The sequence below is a fragment of the Podarcis vaucheri genome (genome assembly GCF_965113315.1).
Source record: "Podarcis vaucheri genome assembly, chromosome: 4".
Lineage (NCBI taxonomy): Eukaryota > Metazoa > Chordata > Lepidosauria > Squamata > Lacertidae > Podarcis > Podarcis vaucheri.
The window spans coordinates 8,710,137-8,735,863 of record NC_138762.1 but is presented as its reverse complement, the minus strand read 5'-3'; the positions used below and the strand labels follow the sequence as shown (position 1 = coordinate 8,735,863).

The 25,727-nt window shown below is 48.1% G+C and overlaps 1 protein-coding gene across 5 annotated transcripts in view; it reads right to left on the bottom strand.

The window, feature by feature from the left end:
* Window positions 1-302: 302 nt before the first annotated feature.
* FAM168A (family with sequence similarity 168 member A) overlaps window positions 303-25,727 on the bottom strand; it is a 188,735-nt gene continuing 163,310 nt past the window's right edge. For 3 of the 5 annotated variants that reach the window (XM_082219587.1, XM_082219584.1, XM_082219585.1), the window contains 5 exons: window positions 18,894-19,036; window positions 14,972-15,146; window positions 11,713-11,793; window positions 11,087-11,217; window positions 303-8,771 (listed from right to left, as the gene is read on the bottom strand). In XM_082219587.1, coding sequence (XP_082075713.1) covers window positions 11,105-11,217; window positions 11,713-11,793; window positions 14,972-15,146; window positions 18,894-19,036 — 512 coding nt within the window. In that variant the 3' untranslated portion in view covers window positions 303-8,771; window positions 11,087-11,104. The remainder of the gene's footprint in view (window positions 8,772-11,086; window positions 11,218-11,712; window positions 11,794-14,971; window positions 15,147-18,893; window positions 19,037-25,727) is intronic. The other 2 variants (XM_082219588.1, XM_082219586.1) reach the window with 1 other exon arrangement.

Below are 25,727 nucleotides of genomic sequence, written 5' to 3'. Positions count from 1 at the left end.
CTCCGCTTGAAGCAGCGAATCTGCTATTGGGGAATTTCTGATTTTATAAGGTAAAGAATAAACATGGCAGATTCTGGAAGTCTACCCAGCAGTCCAATGGGCGAGATGGTCATAGAACAGAGAAGATGGGAAGTTTTAACTTACTAATTTGAAGGTCTATTGGTTTCTGAAGGGATGGCGCATGTTTCGTGCTTGTAAGCCGCTTTGAGTTTCTTTGGAGAAATATCCCGGGTAATTTAAAGTGAAATAAAATAAAATAAAAACACGTTGAAAAAATATATTTTTGAAAGATACTCAAGGCCTTTTTTTTTTGGAAACATTTTAATAGTTATCGAATGTTCTACATCTTACAGTAAATATCATACAGTTACAAACTCTTGGCTTAAATTTGTCTCAGGGAGATCACTAGCTGATCCTCAGAACAAAATAATAATAATAATAATAATAATAATAATAATAATACAGATTTACACTTCATATTCACAAGTTGAGGCTGTGGGGCTTTCCGACTTAAATCTCAAAGGCTCCTCTCTCTGTGCCCATTGTTTAAGTCCTTGGATTTAAAACTTGGAAGACTATTAATTTCTATTTTGTTTTTGTTTCCAATGAAAATTTAAAAACCAGGTTGTCCAACCTGCAGAGTCCATAATTATTATTATTATTTTAAAACAAAGAAGCAAATAAAACCCCAGAGCTGCCGCTTGTCTCCACCTGCCCTCCCCAAAAGTTGACATCCTAGGAGCCAAAGTTCTCTGCCATGGGCTATGGAAACCAAACAAAGGCTGGGGGGTGAGGGGAAGAGATGTTTGGGGTTTTATTGGCGGCTACATTTGCTCAAAGGGACGCGGGTGGCGCTGTGGGTTAAACCACAGAGCCTAGGACTTGCCGATCAGAAGGTCGGCGGTTTGAATCCCCGTGACGGGGTGAGCTCCCGTTGTTCGGTCCCTGCTCCTGCCAACCTAGCAGTTTGAAAGCACGTCAAAGTGCAAGTAGATAAATAGGTACCACTCCGGCGGGAAGGTAAAGGGCGTTTCCGTGCGCTACTCTGGTTCGCCAGAAGCGGCTTAGTCATGCTGGTCACATGACCCGGAAGCCAGCTCCCTCGGCCAGTAAAGCGAGATGAGCGCCACAACCCCAGAGTCGGCCACGACTGGACCTTTACCTTTACATTTGCTCAAAAGTGACATGATAAGAACTCCCCTCCCCGAAAGCTGTCCCTTTGCATAAGCAAAAGATGGAACCAGTTATCAAATTTTAGGAAGGTGCCAGGCCAAAGTGGGTGAGGGCAGTGGGAGAGGAGAGACACCTTGGAGGGGCAGATAGCCAGCAGAGGTTTAAGGCCAAGAAATGCCAAGTCCTGGTGCTGCCAGCTAGAAGGAATCCACCCAGCCCTAGCGAACATATAGACTTCCATTTGGCCAAGATTTCTAGAAAGGGGCCCAATAGTCTCTCTCTTTTTGGTTCCCTGGGGAAAACCCTCAACGCCAACCCGCAGAAAAACACAATTGGCGCTTCTTCCGAGTCAGCAGTTTCTCGGGAAAAGCTCAGGAAAAAACCACCACTCTCTCGGCCCTAGAGTACAAATCATGGAATAAACGGAAGTGTCGATGGGCCCTTAGCGCCTGCTAGGTCTGCTAACGGGATGGAAATGTTCACGGTTCAAAGGGGCTGCCCCTCTCCCTGCAAAAGGGGAGGGAAAGCCAGACGTGGCCCCTCTTTGGAAACCTCAAAAGCAGGCGCCGGGCATTTCTGCACGGTTTTTAAGCAGCAAGTGTACGTCCCCCTCGTTTGTTGGGTGCAGCCTTCTCACCTACAAATCCTTGGTTGCAAAACTCGTACGGTTGCTATGAGATTAAAGTGGAACAGGGCCTGAGCTCCTTAGAGGGAAACACAAGTGAAAATTACCGTATTTGTTGCTCCATAAGACGCACTTTTTTCCTCCTAAAAAGTAAGGGGAAATGTCTGTGCGGCTTATGGAGCGAATGTGTGGTTGATCGCTGGCTCCCTTTTCGGCCCCGGCCCCTTGCCCAAGCCTCCATTGTTGAATGTTCTGCGTACGGAGGCTGTTTGTTTCCCCAGAGACATGCGACTGGCTGATTAGATTATCTGTCTGGAAACTATAGAAACGGCTCCCTTTCCTAAAGAAGCTGCAGAACTGCGAGTTGAACTCCATAAAAACAGGATTTTTTCCCTTTGCAAAGTAAGCTCAACAACTTTGAGCTGATCCTGGAAAAAAACAGGGCTTTTCCCCTTTGCAAAAGAAGTTGCACAACTGTGAGCCAATCCCCAAAAAACCGGGGCTTTCCCCCTTTTCTCCTCTAAAAACTAGGTGCATCTTATGGAGTGAAAAATACGGTACTTTGCCAAAGAGAGATATCGTGCAAAAGGATGCTGAGAATGACTCCGCAAAGCACAGCCTTCCCCGCTCGGAGGCCTACAACTCGCAGAGCACTGGCTGGCGCTGGCGGGAACTCGAGCCCCAAACTTCTGGAAGGCTGTCGTAGCCCATGGCAGAGAAAAGGCATCCTGACACACTTGATGAACAACTCTGCCCGATTGACTAGATCCTCACAGGTCACCTTGGCTGGTCGATGCGAAGCCCTAAAAATACTAAGTGAGGACAGTCACAATCCATAACCTATGGTGGTTTCGTTTGTTTGTTGAAAAGGAATGTCAACACCAAATTTGGCATGACAAATAGAGGTCACACCAGAATGGTCCCACAAAGCTTTGGCTGGTGCCAAGATGGGAAATGCAAACTGGGTGTAATGTAAGTGGCTCACCCCCAAATTCTCTCTATCAAAGGAATTGCCTGAAAGCTTTTAAAAAGGTAAGTGCGTGATATTTCATGGTCCTTATTGCTATTTTAAGCTGGTGGATTTGTTTGAAAGGTAATTTCTAGCTCAAGGGTTTTTGCGTGTGTTTAAAAAAGATATATAAAAAGTGCAGAGGTTTGACTTCACCTCAACAAAATTGTCTAGGGCACTAAAGCAAATGGGAGGGGTGTGTGTGTGTCTTTTTAAACAATTGCCAAGGAGATGGAGGTTTGCTGGGAAAGTCAGCTCTGCTGTTCCCATGGGAATGTCGATGGTCGCACTGCAATATCTCCACACACATCCATGGAGACCCATCTGTCACAGCCCACAATAGGAGCCCTGTGTGCGCACGTCTGGGGACTGGGCTCAGGAACGTTACTGATTTGACAAAGGACGCCCCTTCCCAGACTGTCTTGTCTGTGGGCATGCAATCGATGCACAACCGTTTGCTGCCGCAAGAAATCTGGACACTTTCCTTCCAGGGAAACCACACTTTGTCAGCACCCAAAATGCAAGCTTTTTTTTGCAAGGTGAACATGGACATAGCCCCAGCACCAAGCTCCTCCTTGTTTTGCAGTGGTCCTTATGTGGTTTGGACCCCCGGGAATTAAATGAGGGAAAGGATACTGCTGCAGTGCCAAGGGATGGCGCAGAGGAATAGTGGATTGCTGAAAATAATACATATGTATTTTGGGGTGTGGAAAGGCCCAGTTTTTTGCAGGGGAGGCGGGCTGTTAGGAGACTGACTAGGTTTAGATGGCATTGTGGTGCCAGTATTCCCATGGATCCTTCTGTACACAGGGCACCCCTCAACCACAGTGCCCAATGCCAACATGTGTTCATTGCAATTGCCACTTAATGATGGTCTTCTGAATTCACATCTCAGAATTAACGGCTGAGACACTGTGTGTGTGTGTGTGTGTGTGTGTGTGTGTGTGTTTGTGTTTTCAAAAAATCATTAGTACGTTTTTGCTTTCTCTTTCCTCTTTTTTTAGGGGGAGCCACCCAGCAAACTCCTGTTGATCAGCAAAAGCCCACAGACTTGTGTTCTGAAGTGCTCCCTGTAGCTTGAAGAAGCTTCCAACCAGTTCAACCATAAAGTTCCTCTAGTGAAGAATAATAAACATCAATCATTAAAAACAAAAACAAAAACTTAAATAACACTTATGGTAAAAAGCGCCTTTTAAATTACATATCTGAACTGCAAATAATTTTTTTTTAAAAAAAAATTAAAATTGACTAAGTTATTATGGTTCATAAAATACAGGAGCAAATACTCGCACACACTGTTCCGTTTTCCTGGAGTCGCGGTTGGGAGGCTGCTTTGAGGTGGGCTTGGGCCAGTACAATGATTAATATGCATTCTTTCGTGGGTCGATCGATTTCCAAGCACATGATTTTAAAGTGAAGGTTATTCTGCGGGGTCAGTTTAACAGCAGGAACTAGCATTGGCGGAGATCGTCACAACATTTTCTTGGTTTCATTATTCACGGGGAAAGGGAGAGGGTGCAATGGATTCTTGAAATGCAAAAAAACAAAGGTGGTGTTGCAATATAGAGCCAACAGAAGCAGCAAAAGGGACTGCCCTAAGATGGCATCTGGCTACGACTCAAACACACACACACACACAAAATTTCATTGCAGACATCATTCCCTGGCCCTCCGCTGACCCTCTTGCCTTCCCCAACCTAGCACTGCTCTCCCCAAATGCTTTCCAGCCAAGATTCAAAGGCTCCAACTTTATACAGCTATATACAAACAGAAACTCCAAAGGTTACTTGCATTATCTAAACATTGGATCCCAATTACTTTGAGCTGCCTTCGTAAGGCCAGGTTTTCAGGAAGTCTCAGCTGCTGCCAAGCAGATCCACCGGCCTCACAGTGGGTACTGCTAGGAGGAGGAGAAGGAGCAGAAAGTAAAGAGAGGGTGAAAATGGGGGCCACTGGTTAATAATATAAACCCCCACCGCCGCCACCCACAACAACCTGCACAGGACTTAGCAGGCCACGTGGCTCCAGGTGGTAGAATTTGGCTCTCCAGTGACTTCTCAGCCCTGCGTAGACCCTCCGAGCCTAGGATCCATCTAAAGGGCAGGATCCATAATCGCTTCCTGTCTTTCGGTGTAGGGGAAGATGGGTTCATTTCCCTGCTTGGCCGTAAAACATAAATCATGAAATGTTTCCTGATGCGAAGGGTGGTTGCTGGGCAGATAACGGCAGAAGCCAAGTTTATATGGACCAAGCACTGCAGAAACAGCCAAGGTACCAAGAGGGCTGCCTGCAGGGTGGAAGGGTGCTTTCCGCAATGCCACTGGTATTTCTCTTGCCTTTGGATGGGGCGGCACCCAGGAAAAGGGGTGGCAGGATTAGGGAGCCTGGCTTGCGGCTAGCCCCCTTTGGCACAGCTCCTTCTCCCGCACAGAAAGGTCCCCCACACACCCTGGACCACCCAGGCAAGTTAGTTGGCCTTCAGAATGATGGACCCAAAGGTGTTTGTAGAAAGGATTCCAAAAATTGGGATGGGGCAATTTCTGTGCGTTAAATGAAACAACCACAATGATTAGCAGGGGGGGGGGAACCAGAGTTTTCAAAAATGATTGCCTTGGTTCTGCACACCGCAAGAGATGCATTAAGGACCCAAGAGGCCCCTGGTAAACTCTCACAGCCTTCACAGAGGTCCCCATCAGCAATGAAGCTCTCGTGCTTTAGACCCGACACAAGCCAGCAACCATCCTGTGTGGAGCAACCAGTGTCAGATGAACAGGGCAGAGCCCCATGGAACTGTGCCCCCTTACAGGCTCCCCTTAGCCCTGCCCGCCTGGTATTTTGGCTCAGAAGACGGGACGCTTTGAACTGGACATTTGGGTCTCCTGGGTGCTCTTGGCTATTGCAGCTCTACGGGCCCCTTCCTGCCTGAAAAATCCCACAGGGCAATGGCTCCAGCTTCAGTAGCAGCTGGCCAGGGTGGCTGAGAAAGCACAAGGCCTTGCACAAAAGGTTTCAGGGTGAGGCCGGACAGAGACGCTGCTTGGAGCCCAGCGGCGCAGCCACATGGAGACCAAACACCCCCTCGTCCCTTCCAGTTTATTCAGCCTGAAACATTTGCACTTTTGGTGTCTCTAACTCCTTCCGGCTACAGGTGAGCCATGGTGCAGGTGAGCAGGTTTCCCATCTAGGGCTGTCCATTGGCTTCATACTGCTGTCTCCTGTGGAGCGCTGAGACCCCCTGCCATGTCCCGTATGCTGCCCGCTGCACTCCCAAGCCTATCCCGCTTTCCCCCTCCCCTGCCTTTCGCCCCTGGGAGATGTGGTAGCTGGCAAACCATGCTCTGCTTCGGCTGTTTGCCTGGGCTCCTTGCCAGGGCTGCAAGCTCCGTCCCAGCCAACCTCCAGCTACTTGAAGCTTGCACCGCTCCCAGAATCTGCCTCCAGCAACACCCAGGGACCAAGGCAGGGTGCTGACTTGTCAGGAACAGACGGCTGCTTCCTGGGCACAGATCTGACAAGCCAACAGAGGTCTCTACCAGACATCACGAGATGACGCCCTCCATGGATGTGAATACGTTGTTTCCCTTCCACCACACCAGCTTTCTATTTAAACTATTCCATTTTCTCTCTCCTTTGGCAGATGCTGCTCCAGCCCGGCTGCTTCTCTAGAGTAGAGGCAGCTGAGATGGTGCTCTATTGGCCACACTGGCTGGAGCTGACAGGCACCCACAGGGCACCGCATTCCCTCCCCCTGCATTGGAAAGGAGTTCCCTTCCGATGAATGCTCTCCCCAGAGACCTTTCATCAGAAGCCACGTGACGCCAGGGCTGCAATTAATCTGACAAAGAAGATCCCGGGAGCATCCTAGGTGAACGGAGATCTCCCAGGACGTTCCCAGGAAGCCTAGAACCCAATCCTGACAGAGGAGTAGATTTTCCACCCAGCCAAACGCCCTACAAGTGCTGCCTTATGCGCCCAGAGGGACCTCAGCGCCACACACACGGCACAAAGGGATCCAGGCTAAAACTTCAGAGATGTTGGGCAGTGGCACACCCGCCAGTTGCGGCCTGTGCCCTTTTAAAGAGCCTAGAGGACACGGTGGAGCAGAGGAAATCCTAGCTCAATTCATCTCTGTTGAAAGCAAACAAATGATGGAGCGGCAGTCTCAATGTCCAGCTGCATAAGCATCTCTCCGAAATTTGCTACATTCCCCCGACTGTCCTTGCTCTGCCCATCCCCCTGGTGACAGCGGAAGAGCCTGTCCTGTGACCAGTACTTCCAGACAAGCTCCCTTGCTTGGGCTATCACATATTTAAACCTCACTTGCTCTGGACTGCCCTTATGGCGATGGGCCCAGTCTGTCCCTTCTGCCTGACCTGCTGCCCACCCTTTTCGCCCTGTGGGCAACCATCCCAACTAGGGGGCTGCCAACCTTCCTGCAAGTTGCCCCACGCTTCAGAAATGAAAATTCAAAGGAACTGCCCCACTCTACTTTCAGGCCCACAGCGACGCTCGCTTGACCTCTCCAATCACATTCATGGTTAGCTGCATTCATTCGGGCTCGTACGAAAAAGAAGCCACACGCACACACGTTCCCCAGACCCAGTCGGCTCCACGCATCCTTGGGCCAATTCACACAACTGAACTGGCATGCCGGGAATGTGCCTTGCGTGAATCCGTGGTAAAAAATACCGAGTGCTGGAAATGGGAGCTGCAGCTGCTCAGTGCAACCCAACGGCTCGGATACTTCCGCACGTGCCAAACTAGAGAAGCCGAAAGGGAGGGGTGGAGTGAACGTTTCCTTTTATTGAAACGCCACTTCGCTTAGTTTGACTGAGCAGACCGGCTGTGAAACAAGAGACCAGCTCAGCCTCTCCTTTGTTGTGCTCCATGGAAGCAACTGCTGAAGCCCAACGGGTTAAAAAACACACATCCCCTCTCTTCCCAACTTCCCTGCCTGTACGCCAAACGTTAATTTGCCAGCCTCTCTCACTTGATCTCCTCACCAAGCTCCCAATCATTCTCCTGTCTGAATCCATAACACAGTCAGGTGGCCATAAACACCAACAGAATGACTCTTGCTCACTTAAGGTTCTAGGCCTATATGCAAGTCCACCCCCCCATTTCCTCTTCCTGTGGATCAGGGGAAGACAGGGGGACGTCACAATTTAAAAATAAACCCAGGTGTTTTTTTTAAAAAAACCCTCTGAATAGTTAGCAGCTTCCCTGCTTCCTGTGACACGAGGGGCGGGGGTGGCCTAACAACGCCATTCATCCTTTTGCCTGCTCCTGTAAATGAAGGAATGAGCTCCACGTTTCAACGCAGATATAATGAACTGTAAATCTAATTCCGACACCTTATCTGGAAGACGCCAATTTTCCCGTGTCATGTTGTGGAAGATGGAACAATTGAAGATACAGATATAGACAGATAGGTAGGTAGATATTAATGGAAAGGGGGGGGGGGGAGAGAAGCCTGCTAGCCTGCCAGCACTGTGCTTTTTTTCCACTCAGAAACCCTGAACATCACCAGTCAATCATTTTTGCTAGTATTAAGAAAACCAAAATTAGACTCTGGGTGAAATGCATGACATCAGGAGACACTTGCGACGTGGAACTGGGGGAAGAGAGGAAGGTGAAGACTGGGGGGTGGAAGGGGGAGGAAGAGGGGGGGTTCAAAAGCACGAATATTGCTCAGCATCAGTGGGTGCCATGAAACAATTCTGAGTGGGGGAAGACGAGAGGAGAAAGACGGTGGCAGCGAGAGAATGGGGCTATGGCAGGGAAGTGGCTTTTACAAAATCAACTAAAAAAAAAAGAATTACAAAATTAAACCCTACAGAATGCATAAAGTGACCCTTGCACTTCTTTTGTTTTTGTTCTTGCTAACAGACTTGGTGCCTTGGGACAGTTGCTCCAGCACCCATGTAAGACTTGAGTTGTTGCATACAATGTTTGACTCCAGATCTGCCGGAAAGAGAGAGAGAAAGAAAACAATAGGACGGAAGTTAGAAGCAGCAACGCAGAGAGACAGGCAAGGCTAGATTCACATCTCTCCCATCAAGGACCCAGCATTTGACAGATTTCACTCTTCCACCCAGTCGACACCTTTGCCTGCGAGACTGGGTCCCCACCTGAGCTGAGTTGGTAACAACCTCAGAGGAGTTTTGCATGTCAGATGTGGTCTGCCAGAAGAACAGAAGCATTTAGGACAGTGCCGCAAAGTCACACCCCAAGGTGCCTCTCATCCAAGATCAAACTATGGTTATGAGTTTCCATGTGGCAACTGGAGACACCACCATTTTGAAGGCAAGCAAACTTGGTTTCCCCACCCCTTATAGACCAGCAAAGCTACAACAACTCCCAAACTCACCGTTGGGCAAGGCTTTTTTAAGGACCAACCAAACAGTCAGTTTTATTGGGGGGGGGGTTGGAAGGGGCTTGGGGTTACAAAAAGTATTACCCAATTGTGAACGGTGGGATTCTTTTGAAAGCCGCCTGAAAGAGGTTTCACATCCCATCCTGCCACCACGGAAGCATTTGTTTCAACCCACAGTTGCGCCTCCGGTCAAACAGATTGCGCAGGTTTTATTGAAAGAAAAGGCAAAAACCTGCACAACCTGTTTGCTAGAGGGGAATGTAGGATGAGCAACAATACTGGTGCTCCTGGGAAGCAAATTTACAGGTGTTCATCCATTTCCATCCTGTATATGATATCTGGATCTGCCCTCTTCGTTCTGCAGTTTTGGAAGGCTGCGGTGGCTGGTCACCCACAGGGGGCAGGCTGCACTCTGCCAGCTCCCACCATTCAATGGTCCTAACTTCTGATATTTCAGATCAGACTCACCTATGCACTCCTATCAGAAGCTGAAGGGGCAGGTGGAGGAGTAGAACCTATTCTAAGCTGGCCTGTGATCTGAACACAAGATCTCTTGGTAAGAGGGAGCTTATATTTAACTCCTCCTGCCCGATTTGCTGCCTCATGTTAAAGTCTTCCTTGCCCTACTCTGCTGAAGGTCCTGTTCTGACTGACGCGCCCTGTGGCAGCAGTCGGAAACCTCTCCGACTGATGCAGGAGGAGGAACTTTGGCCTGTAACGCTTCTGTCCGTTTCCATTCTCTAAGGAAAGAAACAATCCCGCCATCGCTCCTTTCTCTCGGCAAAAATTGACCCTATTCAGGAGGAAGAGTTTCGTGTGTTTGCGAGTGCACACACCCCACACAAATGTGTCCAGGTCCTCTCCTCTCCAAACCAATGTGATCTTCTTGTCAGTTTGCATTTCTTAGTACAGAAGTGTGCAGAGATCTTTCCTATTCTACTTAATTCAAGAGGGTTCTGGAAGCCTCTCTGTGTGAAAGAAACAAGCAGAAGGTTTGTGATGTTTGGGTTATTCCTTCCGAGAAGCTGAGTACAGTATACCTGAAGGAGCGTCTCCACCCCCATCATTCTGCCCGGACGCTGAGGTCCAGCGCCGAGGGCCTTCTGGCGGTTCCCTCATTGCGAGAAGCAAAGCTACAGGGAACCAGGCAGAGGGCCTTTTCGGTAGTGGCGCCCGCCCTGTGGAATGCCCTCCCATCAGATGTCAAAATGATAAACAACTACCTGACATTCAGAAGACATCTTAAGGCAGCCCTGTTCAGGGAAGTTTTTAATGTATGATATTTTAGTGTTGGTTTTTTTTTGGTTTTCATGGAAGCCGCCCAGAGTGGCTTGGGGAAACCCAGCCAGATGGGCGGGGTACAAATAATAAATTATTATTATTATTATTACAGCGGGGTTAAACTGGTTGTTATCTTTTTCTGTCAAGGTCATGCTGACTATAATAGTAATGCCAGCAAGAGCCTCCTTCTCTTTCCTTCTCCCTTCTGGTGTGGTTTCTGTACATAGTATGCTTAGTGTTGAGTTTTAGTCTTATTAGAAGTTATTGTAAATTTAAGTTAAGTCTGCTACAACTGGATTTCTTATGGACAGATCACGTTCGCAACCCGAGCATCCACTGTAGTGATTTCAATCGTGATTTCAATTGATTTGGTTTAAATCAAATCCACCCTGGTGAGAAGCCACTTCAAAGCTGGCTCCTGACTTCATCCTTAGCCCACGATGCAAGTACAAAAGCGAATGTTGCGTTTTGGACTTCCAGTCTCATTTGGGGAAGTTGCCTTTTGGGACTCCGGTCTCAGACACTAGCTTACAGCCGACTGGCCTGTAGAGAAATATTCCAAATGCAGCCCCCACCTCCCGCGACATTGGGGGTGTCCCTGCAAGCGTTCGCAACGACTTACGTGGCTTGGCCAATGGGATTACCAATGTGGAGGTACGTAGCTGTAGGCAGGGGTCCCTTGAGCCCTGTACGTTGGCACCGAGACTGGATGTGCTCCGATGGCAGTGTGTTGAGGGGTGGTCAGCAAAGTGCCTGCAACAGAAAGAGAGGGGGTCAGGCTGGAGGGGGGCACAAGGCGCTGCATCCCGGCCCCTCAAGCAGGTGTCAGAAGCGGATTCTGAACCCAGGGCCCCGGAGGAAGTGGGAGCACGATTTCCCTGGCACGTGCGGCTTGGCTTGGCTGTGATTCCTGCACTGCGGGGGTGGGTTGGGGGTCGAGAATAGATGACCCTGGGCATCCCTTCCCCCTCGACAATCCTACGATTGTATGATTGGCTCTCTGGCACAAATCCCTTGCAAGCGTTCGCACACCTGTGGACTGAGCTCCTGGGAGCTGGTGGAGGGTGGGGTGGGGAGGTTGCAGAAGCAGCCGCAGGCCTGTGGGACACAATGGTTTTTCCTCCTGTGGGGCTGGCGGGCGGCTGATCTTGCCCTTCGGGGTCCGACTTGGGGAATGACGCCCGAGGATGCAGCATGGCACAGATGAAATCCCTGGGCACAGGCCATGCAGAATATCCGATCCCTTACCTCCGACCATGTGCCAAGTTGCACCCGAGTTGTAACCAAACAAATAGACCTTCACTGGGGGAGGAGGGGGCGGGGCAGGAGCTGGCAGATAAAGGAGGCCATTTTACTTCAGCTTAACCGTCCTGCTGGTCTCAGGCATTTTTGCACAATTAGCGACGGAAATCAGACATAACAAAGTGCGTACATTTCAATGAATTTTTACTTATTATTATTATTTTGCAGAGTGCTGTCCTGCCCGCCCCCAAACTGCCTAGGACCCTCGTACCTACGGGACCGCCTCTCCTGGTATGTCCCACGGAGGACCTTACGGTCTTCAAATAAAAACATCTTGGAGAGCCCAGGCCGCAGGGAGGGTAGGCTGGCCTCAACCAGAGCTAGGGCTTTCTCGGCCGTGGCCCCAATCTGGTGGAACGCTCTGTCACAAGAGACTAGGGCCCTGTGGGACTTGACATATTTTCGCAGGGCCTGCAAGACGGAGCTGTTCCACCAGGCCTTTGGCCTAAGCACAGTCCTTTGGTAATCCTCACATAACTCTAGCCCAATGGTTGCCATTAATTTGATTTTGAATTGATTTTAAAATGAATTGATTGTAGAATGCAGTGTTCCTTTTATTGTTAAAATAAAAAAATTCCTTCCAGTAGCACCTTAAAGACCAACTAAGTTAGTTCTTGGTATGAGTTTTCATGTGCATGCACACTTCTTCAGTGTGCTACTTTAAGGTGCTACTGGAAGGAATTTTTTTATTTTGACTATGGCAGACCAACACGGCTACCTATCTGTAACTGGAACCTTTTATTGTTGTTAGCCACTCTGAGCCTGGCTTCAGCTGGGGAGGGCTGGATATAAATAAAATTATTATTATTATTATTATTATTATTATTATTAGGTTTGCAGGCGATGTTTCAAGAGCTGCCGTTTCCCCGCAAATGGGAAGGGTGCTTTTGAAAGGGTCGCTTGGCTGTCAAGTCTCGGCTTCCATCTACTTTACAGCCCATCTTACCCCCCAGACAGGGTGCTTTCAAAACAGAAACCTGCCTAGCCATCTTTCTATCACGACAGGGACATCAGGGAGGGTCCTAGCTTTCTCTCTGTTGCAGAACGCTGCTCTTTCTGACAGCCGGGAAACTGTGGTGCCGGCTTGTTCTCCTAGCTGAGGGACTCCGAATGAGCTCTCTGTGCTGCTCATTCCAGCCTGGAAAGACCACCGACGCGGTGGGGCCAATCCCACCTCCTGCCCTGCAAGGCGGCATGTTCTAGCCGATGAACAGAAACTGAGGGTAGCAAGGCAGGCAAGGTCAAACAAGGTCAGTTGGACACTGGAGGTTGAATCCTGACAAGACAGAAATGCTGTTCTTGGGGGACAGGGGGCGGGTCGGTGTGGAGGACTCCCTGGTCCTGAATGGGGTGACTATGCCCCTGAAGGACCAGGTGCGCAGCCTGGGAGTCATTCTGGGCTCACAGCTGTCCATGGAGGCGCAGGTCAATTCTGTGTCCAGGGCAGCTGTCAACCAGCACCATCTGGCACGCAGGATGAGACCCTCCCTACCCTCAGACTGTCTCCCCAGAGTGGTGCATGCTCTGGTTATCTCCCGCTTCGACTACTGCAATGCGCTCTACGTGGGGCTACCTTTGAAGGTGACCTGGAAACTACAACTAATCCAGAATGCGACAGCTAGACTGGTGACTGGGTGCGGCCACCGAGACCACGTAACACCGGTCTTCATAGACCTACATTGGCTCCCAGTACATTTCCAAGCACAATTCAAAGCGTTGGTGCTGACCTTTAAAGCCCTAAATGGCCTTAGCCCAGTAGACCTGAAGGAGCGTCTCCACCCCCATCGTTCTGCCCAGACACTGAGGTCCACTTCCAAGGGCCTTCTGGCAGTTCCCTCATTGCGAGAAGCAAAGCTACAGGGAACCAGGCAGAGGGCCTTCTCGGTAGTGGCGCCCACCCTGTGGAATGCCCTCCCATCACATGTCAAAGAGATAAACAACTACCTGACATTTAGAAGACATCTGAAGGCAGGCCTGTTCAGGGAAGTTTTTAATGTGTGACATTTTAATGTATTTTTAATCTTTGTTGGAAGCCGCCCAGAGTGGCTGGGGAAACCCAGCCAGATGGGCGGGGTACAAATGAATAATAATAATTATTACTACTACTACTACTACTACTACTACTACTACTACTGGAGGCATTTATGCAACGGCTGGCCAGCCACCTGCCAGGGATGCTTTAGCTGCAGCATCCTTCATGATTGATGGGGTCAACTAGATGACTTCCACAGTCCCTTCCAACTTTAAAACTCTATGAAGGCACGGCAAGCAAATCAAAGAGTGCCAGCAGAGCAAATTGCCTCACTTTGTTGAAACAAAGCGCTTAACAGGAAAGATGACCTGGTGGTGTATTGGGAGAACTTTGGTTTATTACAGTTCCATGCAGGACTGGGGACAAAGCAAGAGAGACTCAGCAGCAGGCATGAAGAAGCTCTTAGAAGGGGCCTATCTGAATTCTGCACTCGGAAAAGCTAAATCCTGTGAGCTGAATAAATTTTGTAGCAATGAAATGCACTGGCACGGATTCTCCAAATTTTGTATCATCTATTTGACTTTTTAATGGGATCAATTTGTCTTGTCAGCACCCCACTTTTCAGCCAAACTTGGAGCCCAAAGTGGCAAGCTTTTAATAGGATTGTATGGGGTGAGTTATATAACAGAGTCTTCCAGTTCTGGCAACTGTCCTGGTTCCACGCTCATCCTTCCAGAAAGAGGGGCAGAAACAGCTGAAATGGGCTTAAGGGCTGGCTGGTGGCAGAGATGCCATTCCATCGAATTAGCAGCCCTTTATAATTTTATCCTTTTTAGTAGTCGTGGGGAGACAAGAAGAGTCCAGAAAGTTTAAGTCCAACACCCAACTATTGGAAATCTTATTCTGCCTCCCACTCCAGATTCAGAGGTCTCATGTGGCTGCCAGCCTTCCAATAATATTTCCACAGCCACAAGAAAAGGAAATTTGGGCAGGGTTTTGCTTAGCAGAAAGGCGCGATGCTCAGAAATCCAAATTCCCCGCAATGTCCTGGTACTGTGGCAGACAGAGACAGATCCGCAAATACAGTTTAGGAGTTGCAAACAGGACAACACAGTTCTGGTTTCATACAAGCTGCTCTAATCCCACAGGGAGCACGTGGAAGGCACTACGTTGGCAAAGGCTGCTCTATCGCAAGGGTTAACAGAACACAGTTTGTTTCCACTTAGTTCTCACCTGCTGACATTGCCATGGTGGTCCCAGCTACCATCCCCATGGCCACGCCGTTAGTCCTTGGGGCAGCCACGGGAGCTGGATAAATAGCAGACGGGATGCTGTTGGGCTGGACCACGGTGGTGTGGTGAATGACATGAGGCTGCGCCGCATACACTGGCTGTGTGTAATATGCTCCCTGTTCAGAAAGGGGGTAGGGGAGGAGAACCACATTTCAGCAGAGGTTGGCTTTTTTAAAAATCAGCAACGATGTGGGACAGACCATCACAACACAGCTGTGTTAGAAATTGAAGTAGGAAAGCTAGAAGCTAAATGGCACCTTAAACCAAGGTTACGGGCGCAATGACTGAATGTCTAAGGTAAAGGTAAAGGGACCCCTGACCATTAGGTCCAGTCGTGGCTGACTCTGGGGTTGTGGCGCTCATCTTGCTTTACTGGCCGAGGGAGCCAGCGTACAGCTTCCGGGTCATGTGGCCAGCACTACTAAGCCGCTTCTGGTGAACCAGAGCAGCGCATGGAAACGCCATTTACCTTCCCGCTGGAGCGGTACCTATTTATCTACTTGCACTTTGAGGTGCTTTCAAACTGCTAGGTTGGCAGGAGCAGGGACCGAGCAATGGGAGCTCACTCTGTCGCGGGGATTCGAACCGCCGACCTTCTGATTGGCAAGTCCTAGGCTCTGTGGTTTAACCCACAGCGCCACCCACGTCCCGATGGAATGTCTAGGCGCGCTTTTTTTATAACAAGAATACAGAGCTGAAAATGAATGAACTGCAGCTAAGATATTATGTTCATTTTTCACACAGTCTAGTTCTTCCCCTGCCCGCCATCCCCTAATCTTCTTAAGAGGGTCTCTTCTCCACTTCTCCAGTCTTCAGAGCGTGGCTGGAAGTGGGGAGGCAGAAAAAGGCCCCCCTTTCCTTCCACTCTGCAGTTTTAATCTGAAATCCTAGGTGCAGTACCGTCCTCAGAGCTCAGAAATTGCTCGTGCAGTAATGAAATTCCCTGTCGCAAAATGCGCCTGGAATAACGGGAGCTTCGGACACTGCCACACAGTCCTCAAGTCACTTGGCTCATTCAATTGAATTTAATCTGGCTTTCAATTGTATGTCTGTGGGCAGGGCCTGCTGTTTTTAATTTTTGCACAGTGCCCATCCATTAGGTTATAGCACCACTGTCTAGCTATACTGTGCATCACACCTACAAGGAGAACATCAAAGACCTTTTCGTCTTGTAAAACAGTTATGCTCCAATTTGTACTGGTAATTCCAAAAGGCATGTAAGCAATCTCTCTGCACACCCCAGACTATGCCATGTCTTAGTGGACGTAGCAGAGCAGCACATCCTTCATTTAGAAAGAGGAAGGACAAAGCAAGTTTGGCATTCCTCTCATCTACTATGTGTTTTGGAAAGTGGTTTGTCTGCCTGTTCTCTTAGGCGTGTGGAAAAGCTTCCTTTTGCCTGAATCTTCCAAAATTCAGCTTCGCTGAATGTCCTCAAATTCTAGTGTTATGAGAAAGGGAGAAAACCTACCTCTTTGCATCTTCTCCACACTACAAATAATCTCTATCATGTCCTGAATTACCTTTTTCTATATACTAAAAAGACTCGAGTGGGAGTCGCTCCAACTTCTTCAACGTTTTGGTTGCCCTTTTATGGAACTTTTCCAGCTCTACAATATCCTATGCGATGGAGCTGTACACAAGCGTTCCACAACATTCTGATACTGGCATTCTTATTCTCAGTTCCTTTCCCTATGATCCTTACCATGGAATGTGCCTTTTTCAAGGCTGCTGTGTAATGGGTTGACATTTTCACTGAGCTACCCCCGCCACTCCAGACCTCATTAAGTGTATAAATATGCTGTAAGGATATTTTTTGCCTCAGTGTGCATCACTTCACACCTACTGACACTGAATCCCATTTGAAATTTTAATGCCTGTTTACCCAGTTTGGATAGAACCTCCTTGTAATTCCTTTCTTTTTTCTTACCAGCCTAAACAAATTGGCATCAATAGCAAACTTGGCCACCTCACTGTTGAGACCTAACTTCAGGCCATTCATGAACAACATTAAAAAGCACCAAAAATGATCTTTGAGGAACTCTACTTCTTATATCCCTCCATCACTGCTTCTTATTCTTTAACCAGTTACTGATCTGTAAGACAGTCTACGTTCTTATCCCTTAATTGCTAAGCTTACTAAGGAATCTTTGGTGACAAAACGCCTACTAGATCACCTCTATCTGTGTGCTTATTGACACTCTCAAAGAGTGAGCAAGACAGGATTTCGCCTTGCAGCAGCCAGGCTTGTTCTTCTTTGCAAGGTTTGTCCTTCTGCATGCTTAAAGGTAAGGGTAAAGGGGCCCCTGACCATTAGGTCCAGTCACGGATGACGATGGGGTTGCAGCGCTCATCTCGCTTTACTGGCCAAGGGAACCAGCGTACAGCTTCCGGGTCATGTGGCCAGCATGACTAAGTCACTTCTGGCGAACCAGAGGAGCTCATAGAAATGCCATTTACCTTCCCGCTGGAGCGGTACCTATTTATCTACTTGCACTTTGACATGCTTTCGAACTGCTAGGTTGGCAGGAGCAGGGACCGAGCAACGGGAGCTTATCCCATCGTGGGGATTCGAACTGCCGACCTTCTGATCGGCAAGCCCTAGGCTCTGTGGTTTAACCCACAGTGCCACCCACATCCCTTATCTGCATGCTTAGTAATTTATTCTTAATCATGCATTCCATGAGCTTTCCCACAATATGTTAACCAGCCTGTAATTTCCAGCACTGTCCTCCCTGGACCCCTTTTAAAAACTGGCAATACAGTGCCCACGTTCCAGTCTTCAGCCATAGAGGCTGATGTTAGGGACAAGTTTGTGAGCTTTTGTTAAAAGATAGGCAATTTCACATTCTGAGTCTTCAGTGGATGCCATCCAGACCCAGGGATCTGTTTCTTTTCAATTAGTCAATGAGGCCAGGAATCTCATCTCATCTCACAACTATTAGCCTTAGTTGCTGAGGCTTCCCTTTCCTCAGAAAGTTGCTTCAGGTACAGGGATCTCCCCTACACCTTCCACTGCGGAGACAGATGCAAATAATTCATTTGGCTTCTCTGCAGTCTTTTCCTCTTTTAGCACACCTTTGACCCCCCCCCCCAATGTCATCCAAAAATTCAGCAGCCACCCTGGCTGATTCAGAGGCCTGTTTAAAGGGACAAATTCATAGACAATAAAACTGTCAATGAATACTAGCCATGATGGCTGGGAACTACCTCCAGCACTGAACACTGAGTGCTTGGAATTACAGGTGGGGAGAGGGCTCTTGCCTTAGTTCCTGCTTAAGAGATTCCCAGAAGAGACATCTGAATGGCCACTGTGATAAACGGATGCTAGACTAGCTGGGTCTCTGTTCAGACCTAACAGCATCTTATGCTCTTAATGATGGCACCATCATTACAGAATACAGCGGTAGCTTGGGTTACATATGCTTCAGGTTACATACGCTTCAGGTTACAGACGCTTCAGGTTACATACGCTTCAGGTTACAGACTCCGCTAACCCAGAAATGGTACCTCGGGTTAAGAACTTTGCTTCAGGATGAGAACAGAAATCGTGGTCTGGTGGCACGGCAGCAGCAGGAGGCCCCATTAGCTAAAGTGGTGCTTCAGGTTAAGAACAGTTTCAGGTTAAGAACAGACCTCCGGAATGAATTAAGTACTTAACCCGAGGTACCACTGTATCCTCCCAAGGGAGGTCTGCCAAATCACAGTGTTTTAGGCATGACATAGAACGTTCAGATTTTTCCAGATAAATTCAATTTCGTTTTCTACACTTAGATTAGCAGAGTTACTAAACAGCGGTCGCTTTTAGGCTCTTGTTTTTGTTCTCGCTGTTTGACATCAGCACGGCTGCCGGTTGTACTCACTTGGGCATACAGGTTCTGCTGCGGATAGGCACTTCGGATGGGGTACATAGCGGTTTGGTAAGGATTTGGAGATGGAGAATATGGAGGAGGTGCGCTGTTGCTCTGGGTGGGAGGGACCTTGTAGGGCGTTCCAGCGGTATACCCTGTTGAGAAACAAAAAGCAAGGCCCGTCAATCGGGGAGGTTAAGCAATTTTCACCAACCACCTGGCTTGTTTCTGGCTTTCTCAGAAAGAGGCAGGTCTCATTCCAAACAGCCCCAAAGCAACTGCTGAATCCATAAGAATGTGATTGTTACTGTTCTTAAAAAAAGAGGCCCAAAGCACAGAATGATGTTTCATAGCAATACAGCAGCTAACAAGAGTTAAGCGGACTTGAAAACGTGCCCCAAATTAGCTAAGTGCTGCTTTCCACCCCCCAGGAGGGTGACGAAGGCGTCCAGTTCATGTCCATCATGTGCTCAATTGTGCAAATGCAAAAATTCATCCAAAATCTGATAGTGAGGCGAAAGAACACTGAACTGCAGGAAACAGATGGCAAATACAGTAATTTCCTCCAAGAGGCACATAATTGCCTTCCTTTTCACTGACCTCAGAGTCAGACCCAGCGTTAACAAACCAATTTTGAGATTTCGGGCATGAGAAGCCTCTCAGGCTGCCGCCACGAACACGGGCACTGTTTCCCTGAGCGCAGCTGCACATTGTCAGGGAGGTGCTATTAGCATCCTGGAACGAACTGAGTGGGCTATTCCAAGACAGAGGTATTTAACAAAGCATCTGTTGCAGTGTGTGCCATCAGCGGCATAATTAGAAGACAAGGCAAAAACCACTTAGGAACCCAGAGTGGGTGCCACTGCTACTTCTCCGCACGGCATGGGGCTTATACAGAGGTTAACACAACAAAGGCCAAATAATGGTATATCGAGTGGCAGGAACAGGGGCAGGATCAGAACCTCGGTGATTACTAGGCTTGCAAGTGGGATTTTGTGCAACTCCACACGCAGCCAGGACTCGAGCGGAGCACTTGGGCATTGAGCTTTCAGTATTGTTTTTTTAGTACAATGACTACCACAACGTATTTACTAGGATCCAAAGACTGCTTAGGCTAACAGTGGGAGCTTGGGCTAGTCCAGGTGCAATGTTTGGCTTCTCCCTCCTATCCTCGCCGCTTGCCCCTTGCTATATCACAAACTAGTTTCAAATCTCCTTCTCCTTTCACAGTTTGAAGAACATTTGGTGAGCATTTGGGATGAAAAAACCAACTCTCTAGGCTCAGAGAATGTGCTTCGTGTTTCTTGGGATCCTGGCTTGTGCCTGAGCTGCACAGCTTCTCTCCTGAGTCCACCCTCATCACCACCCCCCACAAAAAAATGTGGGATGTGAAACACAAGAGCAGTCAAGTACAACATTCCTAGAGTGAACATGTTTACACTTGGGGAATGTTTGTCCAGCCAGCAGGTAAACTTCCTGTTTCCTTCTGGGCTGGGACAGACTTCCTCTGCATGTGACTAGAAGTGGGCCTGGCCTCACCTGTGCAGGTAACGACAAAAGCACAGGGCAGGGTAGACATCTCTCTCTCTTTTGACTACATGCATTGAAGAAGCAACCTCTGCATAGCCAAAGATGCTCTCTTGTCTCTAGCCAAGAGAGGACAAAGGGACTGTCTTCTTATGAGATAGTTTCTAGGTATATGTTACTTTTCTAAGCTAAGTCTGCCTTCTGGGATCCTATTGTGAACAGAATGGTATGTGAGTAAACCTTTTTATACTTTTATAGAAGACTGTGTCGTGTCTTATCTTTTATGAGGGAATAAGGGGAAAATACCAGAACAGTTATTATAGAGGCTTTCGTGAGCCTCAGCAAACGCATCCGCTGCAAGTTTAAAAGGGGGAATGTTACTCTGCTAAATTGCGAACTTGTTAACACAAGTTGGAAAAGGATATAATCAGACAATATATCCTCTCCTGTATCCCTGAACATTCCCACAAAAATGGGGGGAACCTTTGGCCCAGATATTGCCGAACTACCATTCCTGCTATTTTATTTATCGTAAGTATTTCCACACCACTCTTCAGTCACATTCCTGGGACAGATATTTGCCAACCTACTAGAATCCCAGGATGAGGAGAGAGGTGAGTCCTCAAACTTGCTAGAAGTTAACGATTCTCTTTCATTCCACTTATTCCGCAATGAAACCAAATCAAGATGTAGGCTACCGTATTCTGAATTTCAAATAATAAATAATAATAATAGCAATTTATTATTTATACCCTGCCCATCTGGCTGGGTTTTCCCAGCCACTCTGGCGGCTTCCAACATAATATTAAAATGCAATCATCTATTAAACATTAAAAGCTTCCCTAAACAGGGCTGCCTTCAGGTGTCTTCTAAAAGTCTGGTAGCTGTTTTCCTCTTTGACATCTGGTGGGAGGGCGTTCCACAGGGCGGGTGCCACTACCGAGAAGGCCCTCTGCCTGGTTCCCTGTAAATTGGTTTCTCGCAGCGAGGGAACTGCCAGAAGGCCCTCGGCGCTGGACCTCAGTGTCCGGGCAGAACAATGGGGGTAGATATGCTCCTACAGGTCTACTGGACCGAGGCCGTTCAAACCACACACATTCACCAACCACCACCCTCGTTCATAATTTCAACCCATGCAATGCAGACCACAAGGAGAGAGAAGGCACATTGTTCCACTGCTTCCATTTTCACAGCGCTGGTTTATTTCTTTTGTCGAATGGGTTTGTTTTTTATTATTGCACTCTGCACTGATGGAAGCAAATGCATTGGAGGGGAGGGTCGGTTTTCTAAATAAATAAATATTGCAAGGGCTGCTCCAGATGGCCTGGGGCATGTGAGCGCAGGCCAGCTAGCAGAGGCATCTGACATGATGTTTTCTTCCAGGTACAACATGCATGCCACCCAATGTTATTATTTGAGGACTCGGGTTTTGTCGGCGGCAGACTCTGCGTGATTAAAAGCAGGCACCCTTCCAACACTTATGGTTCCAGGCGCACAGACTTGGCAGGAGGAGGCTGCAAGCAGAGTCATTAATTGGTCTGCCTTAGCCTGTAAGCAAAGCAAACACACAGCACCAGGCCTGCCTTATTCCCCCCTTCACATCTGAAATTAACAGGAGCTCCTTTTAGACAAAGGACTCGGCTTTAAGCAGCCACACCTGCTGAACAGGGTCAGAGTGGCAGGGGAGAGTTCAAAGCAAGCTGAGCAAGTAGGGAAGGGAGATCTCTGAACTCCTTGCAGAGACTAGGCTGTCCTGTATCACCAAAGGTCACCTTAGCCTAGCAGAGATTTCTCTGATAGCTTTGTATGCACCTCTGCTCTCTCTACAGGCCCATTTGCATTATTGACAGAAGCCTCGCATCTGCTCGGCTCCTATTAAAAACAGAGCAAGGACTTGCTCTTTGCAAACATGCAGAAAAATAGAAAGCGGCAACCTTGCCTGAAAAGAGCAATCTGGGACGTCAACACAAAACCGTAGGAAGGTTGTCTCGCAGAGAATAATTAGCAAACAATGGGTTTTTAGGGGTGGGTGGGGGAGAAAGACCGCTTAAGGTTGCATTTGTCAACCAAATATCCAAGCATAGCTAAAAAGCTATCTGGATGGGAGCCAGTTTAGGCTTATCAGGTTGGTAATTAAAAAATGTAGTATAAACACCAACAATTGGGAAACACTGGCCTGCGAGCGCTCCCGTTGGAGAACAGCCTTTTCCAAAGGTGTCCTGGGCTTTGAAGACACTCAAACTCAGGACGCAAGGGAGAAACGTGCTAAGAGGAAGGCACACTTGGCAAATCCACATCATGATCAACTCCCGCCCGGAAACCAATGTCCCCACTGTGGAAGGACGTGTGGATCCAGAATTGGCCTCCACAGTCACTTATGGACTCGTTGTTAAAACCGTGTTTATGGAAGACAATCTTACTCAGCTATGAGTGATTACAGAAGAAGAAGAAGAAGAAGAAGAAGAAGAAGAAGAAGAAGAATATCCATCTAGCTCCAAGACCATTATCGTCTGGCAACCCTAAACTGAACGTGCAACGCCTGCGAAACAGAATCCATGTTGCATTCTTCACAGGACTGAGCGCCACATGGATCTCGCCGCAGGCAAACCATTCTGGGATCTGAATCAGCAATACGGTGTTGTAAAAATGTGGGGTGCCCTCACACCGCAGACACAGAAACAGAACAATCCTGAAGCCATTCTGACTCTCCCAAAATGACCTCAAATATTCTTCTGCAGGAGGAGGAAGGAGATGGGGAAAGCTTTCCAGTTGTCTTTTCAATTGCAAATCCAGTTAATAAATTGCCTGGAATGTAGGGGGCAAATCCAGCCTGGCAAGTTTCTCTCAAGCTAAGCAGTCTATCAATAGGTGTAAGTTTGTAAAAAAGGGTTTCTGGAACCAAAGTATTTACCATCTCAAAGGAATGGCCAGGCTGCACAGTTAATACAATCAGGTACCTTGACAGACTGAGGGACGTGGGTGGCACTGTGGGTTAAACCACAGAGCCTGTGACTTGCCAATCAGAAGGTTGGCAGTTCGAATCCCCGCAACGGGGGTGAGCTCCCATTGCTCGGTCCCTGCTCCTGCCAACCTAGCAGTTCAAAAGTACGTCAAAGTGCAAGTAGATAAGTAGATAAATAGGTACTGCTCCGGCAGGAAGGTAAACAGCATTTCAGTGCGCTGCTCTGGTTTCGCCAGAAGCGGCTTAGTCCTGCTGGCCACATGACCCAGAAGCTGTATGCTGGCTCCCTCGGCCAGTAAAGCGAGATGAGCACCGCAACCCCAGAGTCGGCCACGACTGGACCTAATGGTCAGGGGTCCCTTTGCCTTTACAGACAGGAGAGAAGCAACACTCTCAAAGGAGATCATCTCCTTCTGTGATGTATGTTGGGTGCTTTTTGGTGGTCTCTGGCTAAGGGGTTGGGCAAATTCAAAGTCTTTAAAGGTTCCTGCACACTTTGTTCTTGGTCTCTCTTGGAAGGAGGGGAGGGAACTCTGTTGCAACAGAAAAATAAAGATCTGCCTTGCTTTTCTCTGGATCCCGCTTCCATCCATTCATCTCTGACCGATCACGGACTTAGGGGACTCAGTCCCTTGGGGAGGTGGGCAGCAAAAGCCAAACCCCAATTTTTCTACCTCAACTGAAAGCTGCCTTCCAGTTTAAAGCCAGAATCTCACAAATCTCTCAGACCAGAACTCCCAGAAACATCCTTCTGTGCACTGTCCCCAATAACCATGACCAACACACACACAAACACAACTCCCCAGAAAACAGGAGCACACCTCGCTTGGATCACCATCAACCCACAGCTTAAAAACCCAGAGGGAGTGCAAGCACGTCCGTTTTCAAAATGACAGTGCACTGCACAGGCTTACAGCAAAGCAGATAAACTGTAAGGTACCGTGATGAGTCTTGCCACAGAGGCACTGTGTGTCTTCCACCCTACAAATCTCTGGGAACAAGCCAAAATCTGTATGTGTATGCAGCTACCAACCCAAAGACCACAACCTACTTAAGAGAACTTCAGCTGGTACAAAATGATACAGCAAATCTTTGGGTGGGTTAAGCAGCTGAAATAAAAAAAAATTATGGTCTTATATATATAATAAATGTTCATAAATGTACCAACCAAGCACACACATAGATGTGTGGACCACATGTCTGGAGCAGCACAGGAGGAACGCCCTGAAACCATTTTGACACCCAAACTGACCAAATGTTTTCTCTGCAAGGAGGGAGGAGGTGGGGGAGCCTCCCCATTGTTTTTTTGTTCCCAAATCCTGTCTTAAGGGTATGTCTGTGTATGAATAGGGTGAGCCTGGCTCAGGAACTAAGTATTTGTCATTACAAAAGACTGGCCAGGCTCCCCAGGGTATCCAATCAAGTAACCATTAACAGGTAACCTGCCAGACAGGAGATAAACAACACACTCAGATTTCTGTTGTAGACCGCCTCTTCTGTGATGTAGGTATGATGTATCTGGGGTGGTGGTCTTGGGCTACACCCCTTCTGTGATGTATGTATGGTGTTTCTGGGGGTGGTCTTGGACTCCAAGGCGGACAATTAAAAATGTCTATATAAGGGCGGATACACCTTGGTTCGGGGTCCTCCTCCTCCTGAGTGTGAAGGGGACACCCTGTTGCAACAGTTCAATAAAGATCAGGCTTACTAGCTGCTTTGCTTCTCAATAATCTCTGGCTGGCCTCTGTTATTTTCTCCTACCGATGGAGAACCTGCAAAGGACTCTATAAGGGCTCTTGTGTCCCCCACAAGGGAATAAGGGCAGATTTATGTTTATTACACAGCCTGGGCTACATTAGCTAAGCCCTGAAGCACTTCCAAATGTTGTTGTGTCCTGGGCTCTCTTCTGCACAGTGGTAATGAAGGCTTCATGTAGTGGTGGGGAACCTGTGGACTCCCAGAAATTATTCAACCACCTTCATCCCTAACCATCAGCCACAATGGCTGTGACAGATGGAAGCTGGAGTCCAGCAATGTGAGGACTGCCCCCTCTCAGCCTTAATGTGGCTCCACTCACCCCTTATGGCCCCTCAAAGTGAATGAAACTTCTGTTTTTATGCACATAGCTGAGACTGTGAGGGCAACCCTTCTTGGTGACTTGCCAAAGGCAAAAAGTATTCTGTAAAACAGCGCAAGGAGTTTTTACAACAACTGACTTCCAATCTAAAAAACAATTTAAAAGCACACACACCTGAAAATCCTTAGTAAAAACTATTAAAAAACCAAACCAAACCGGTTTTCTGTCTCCAAAATGGGAGTAGGTGGCTTGATAACTGGACAGTGGTACCCTGGGTTAC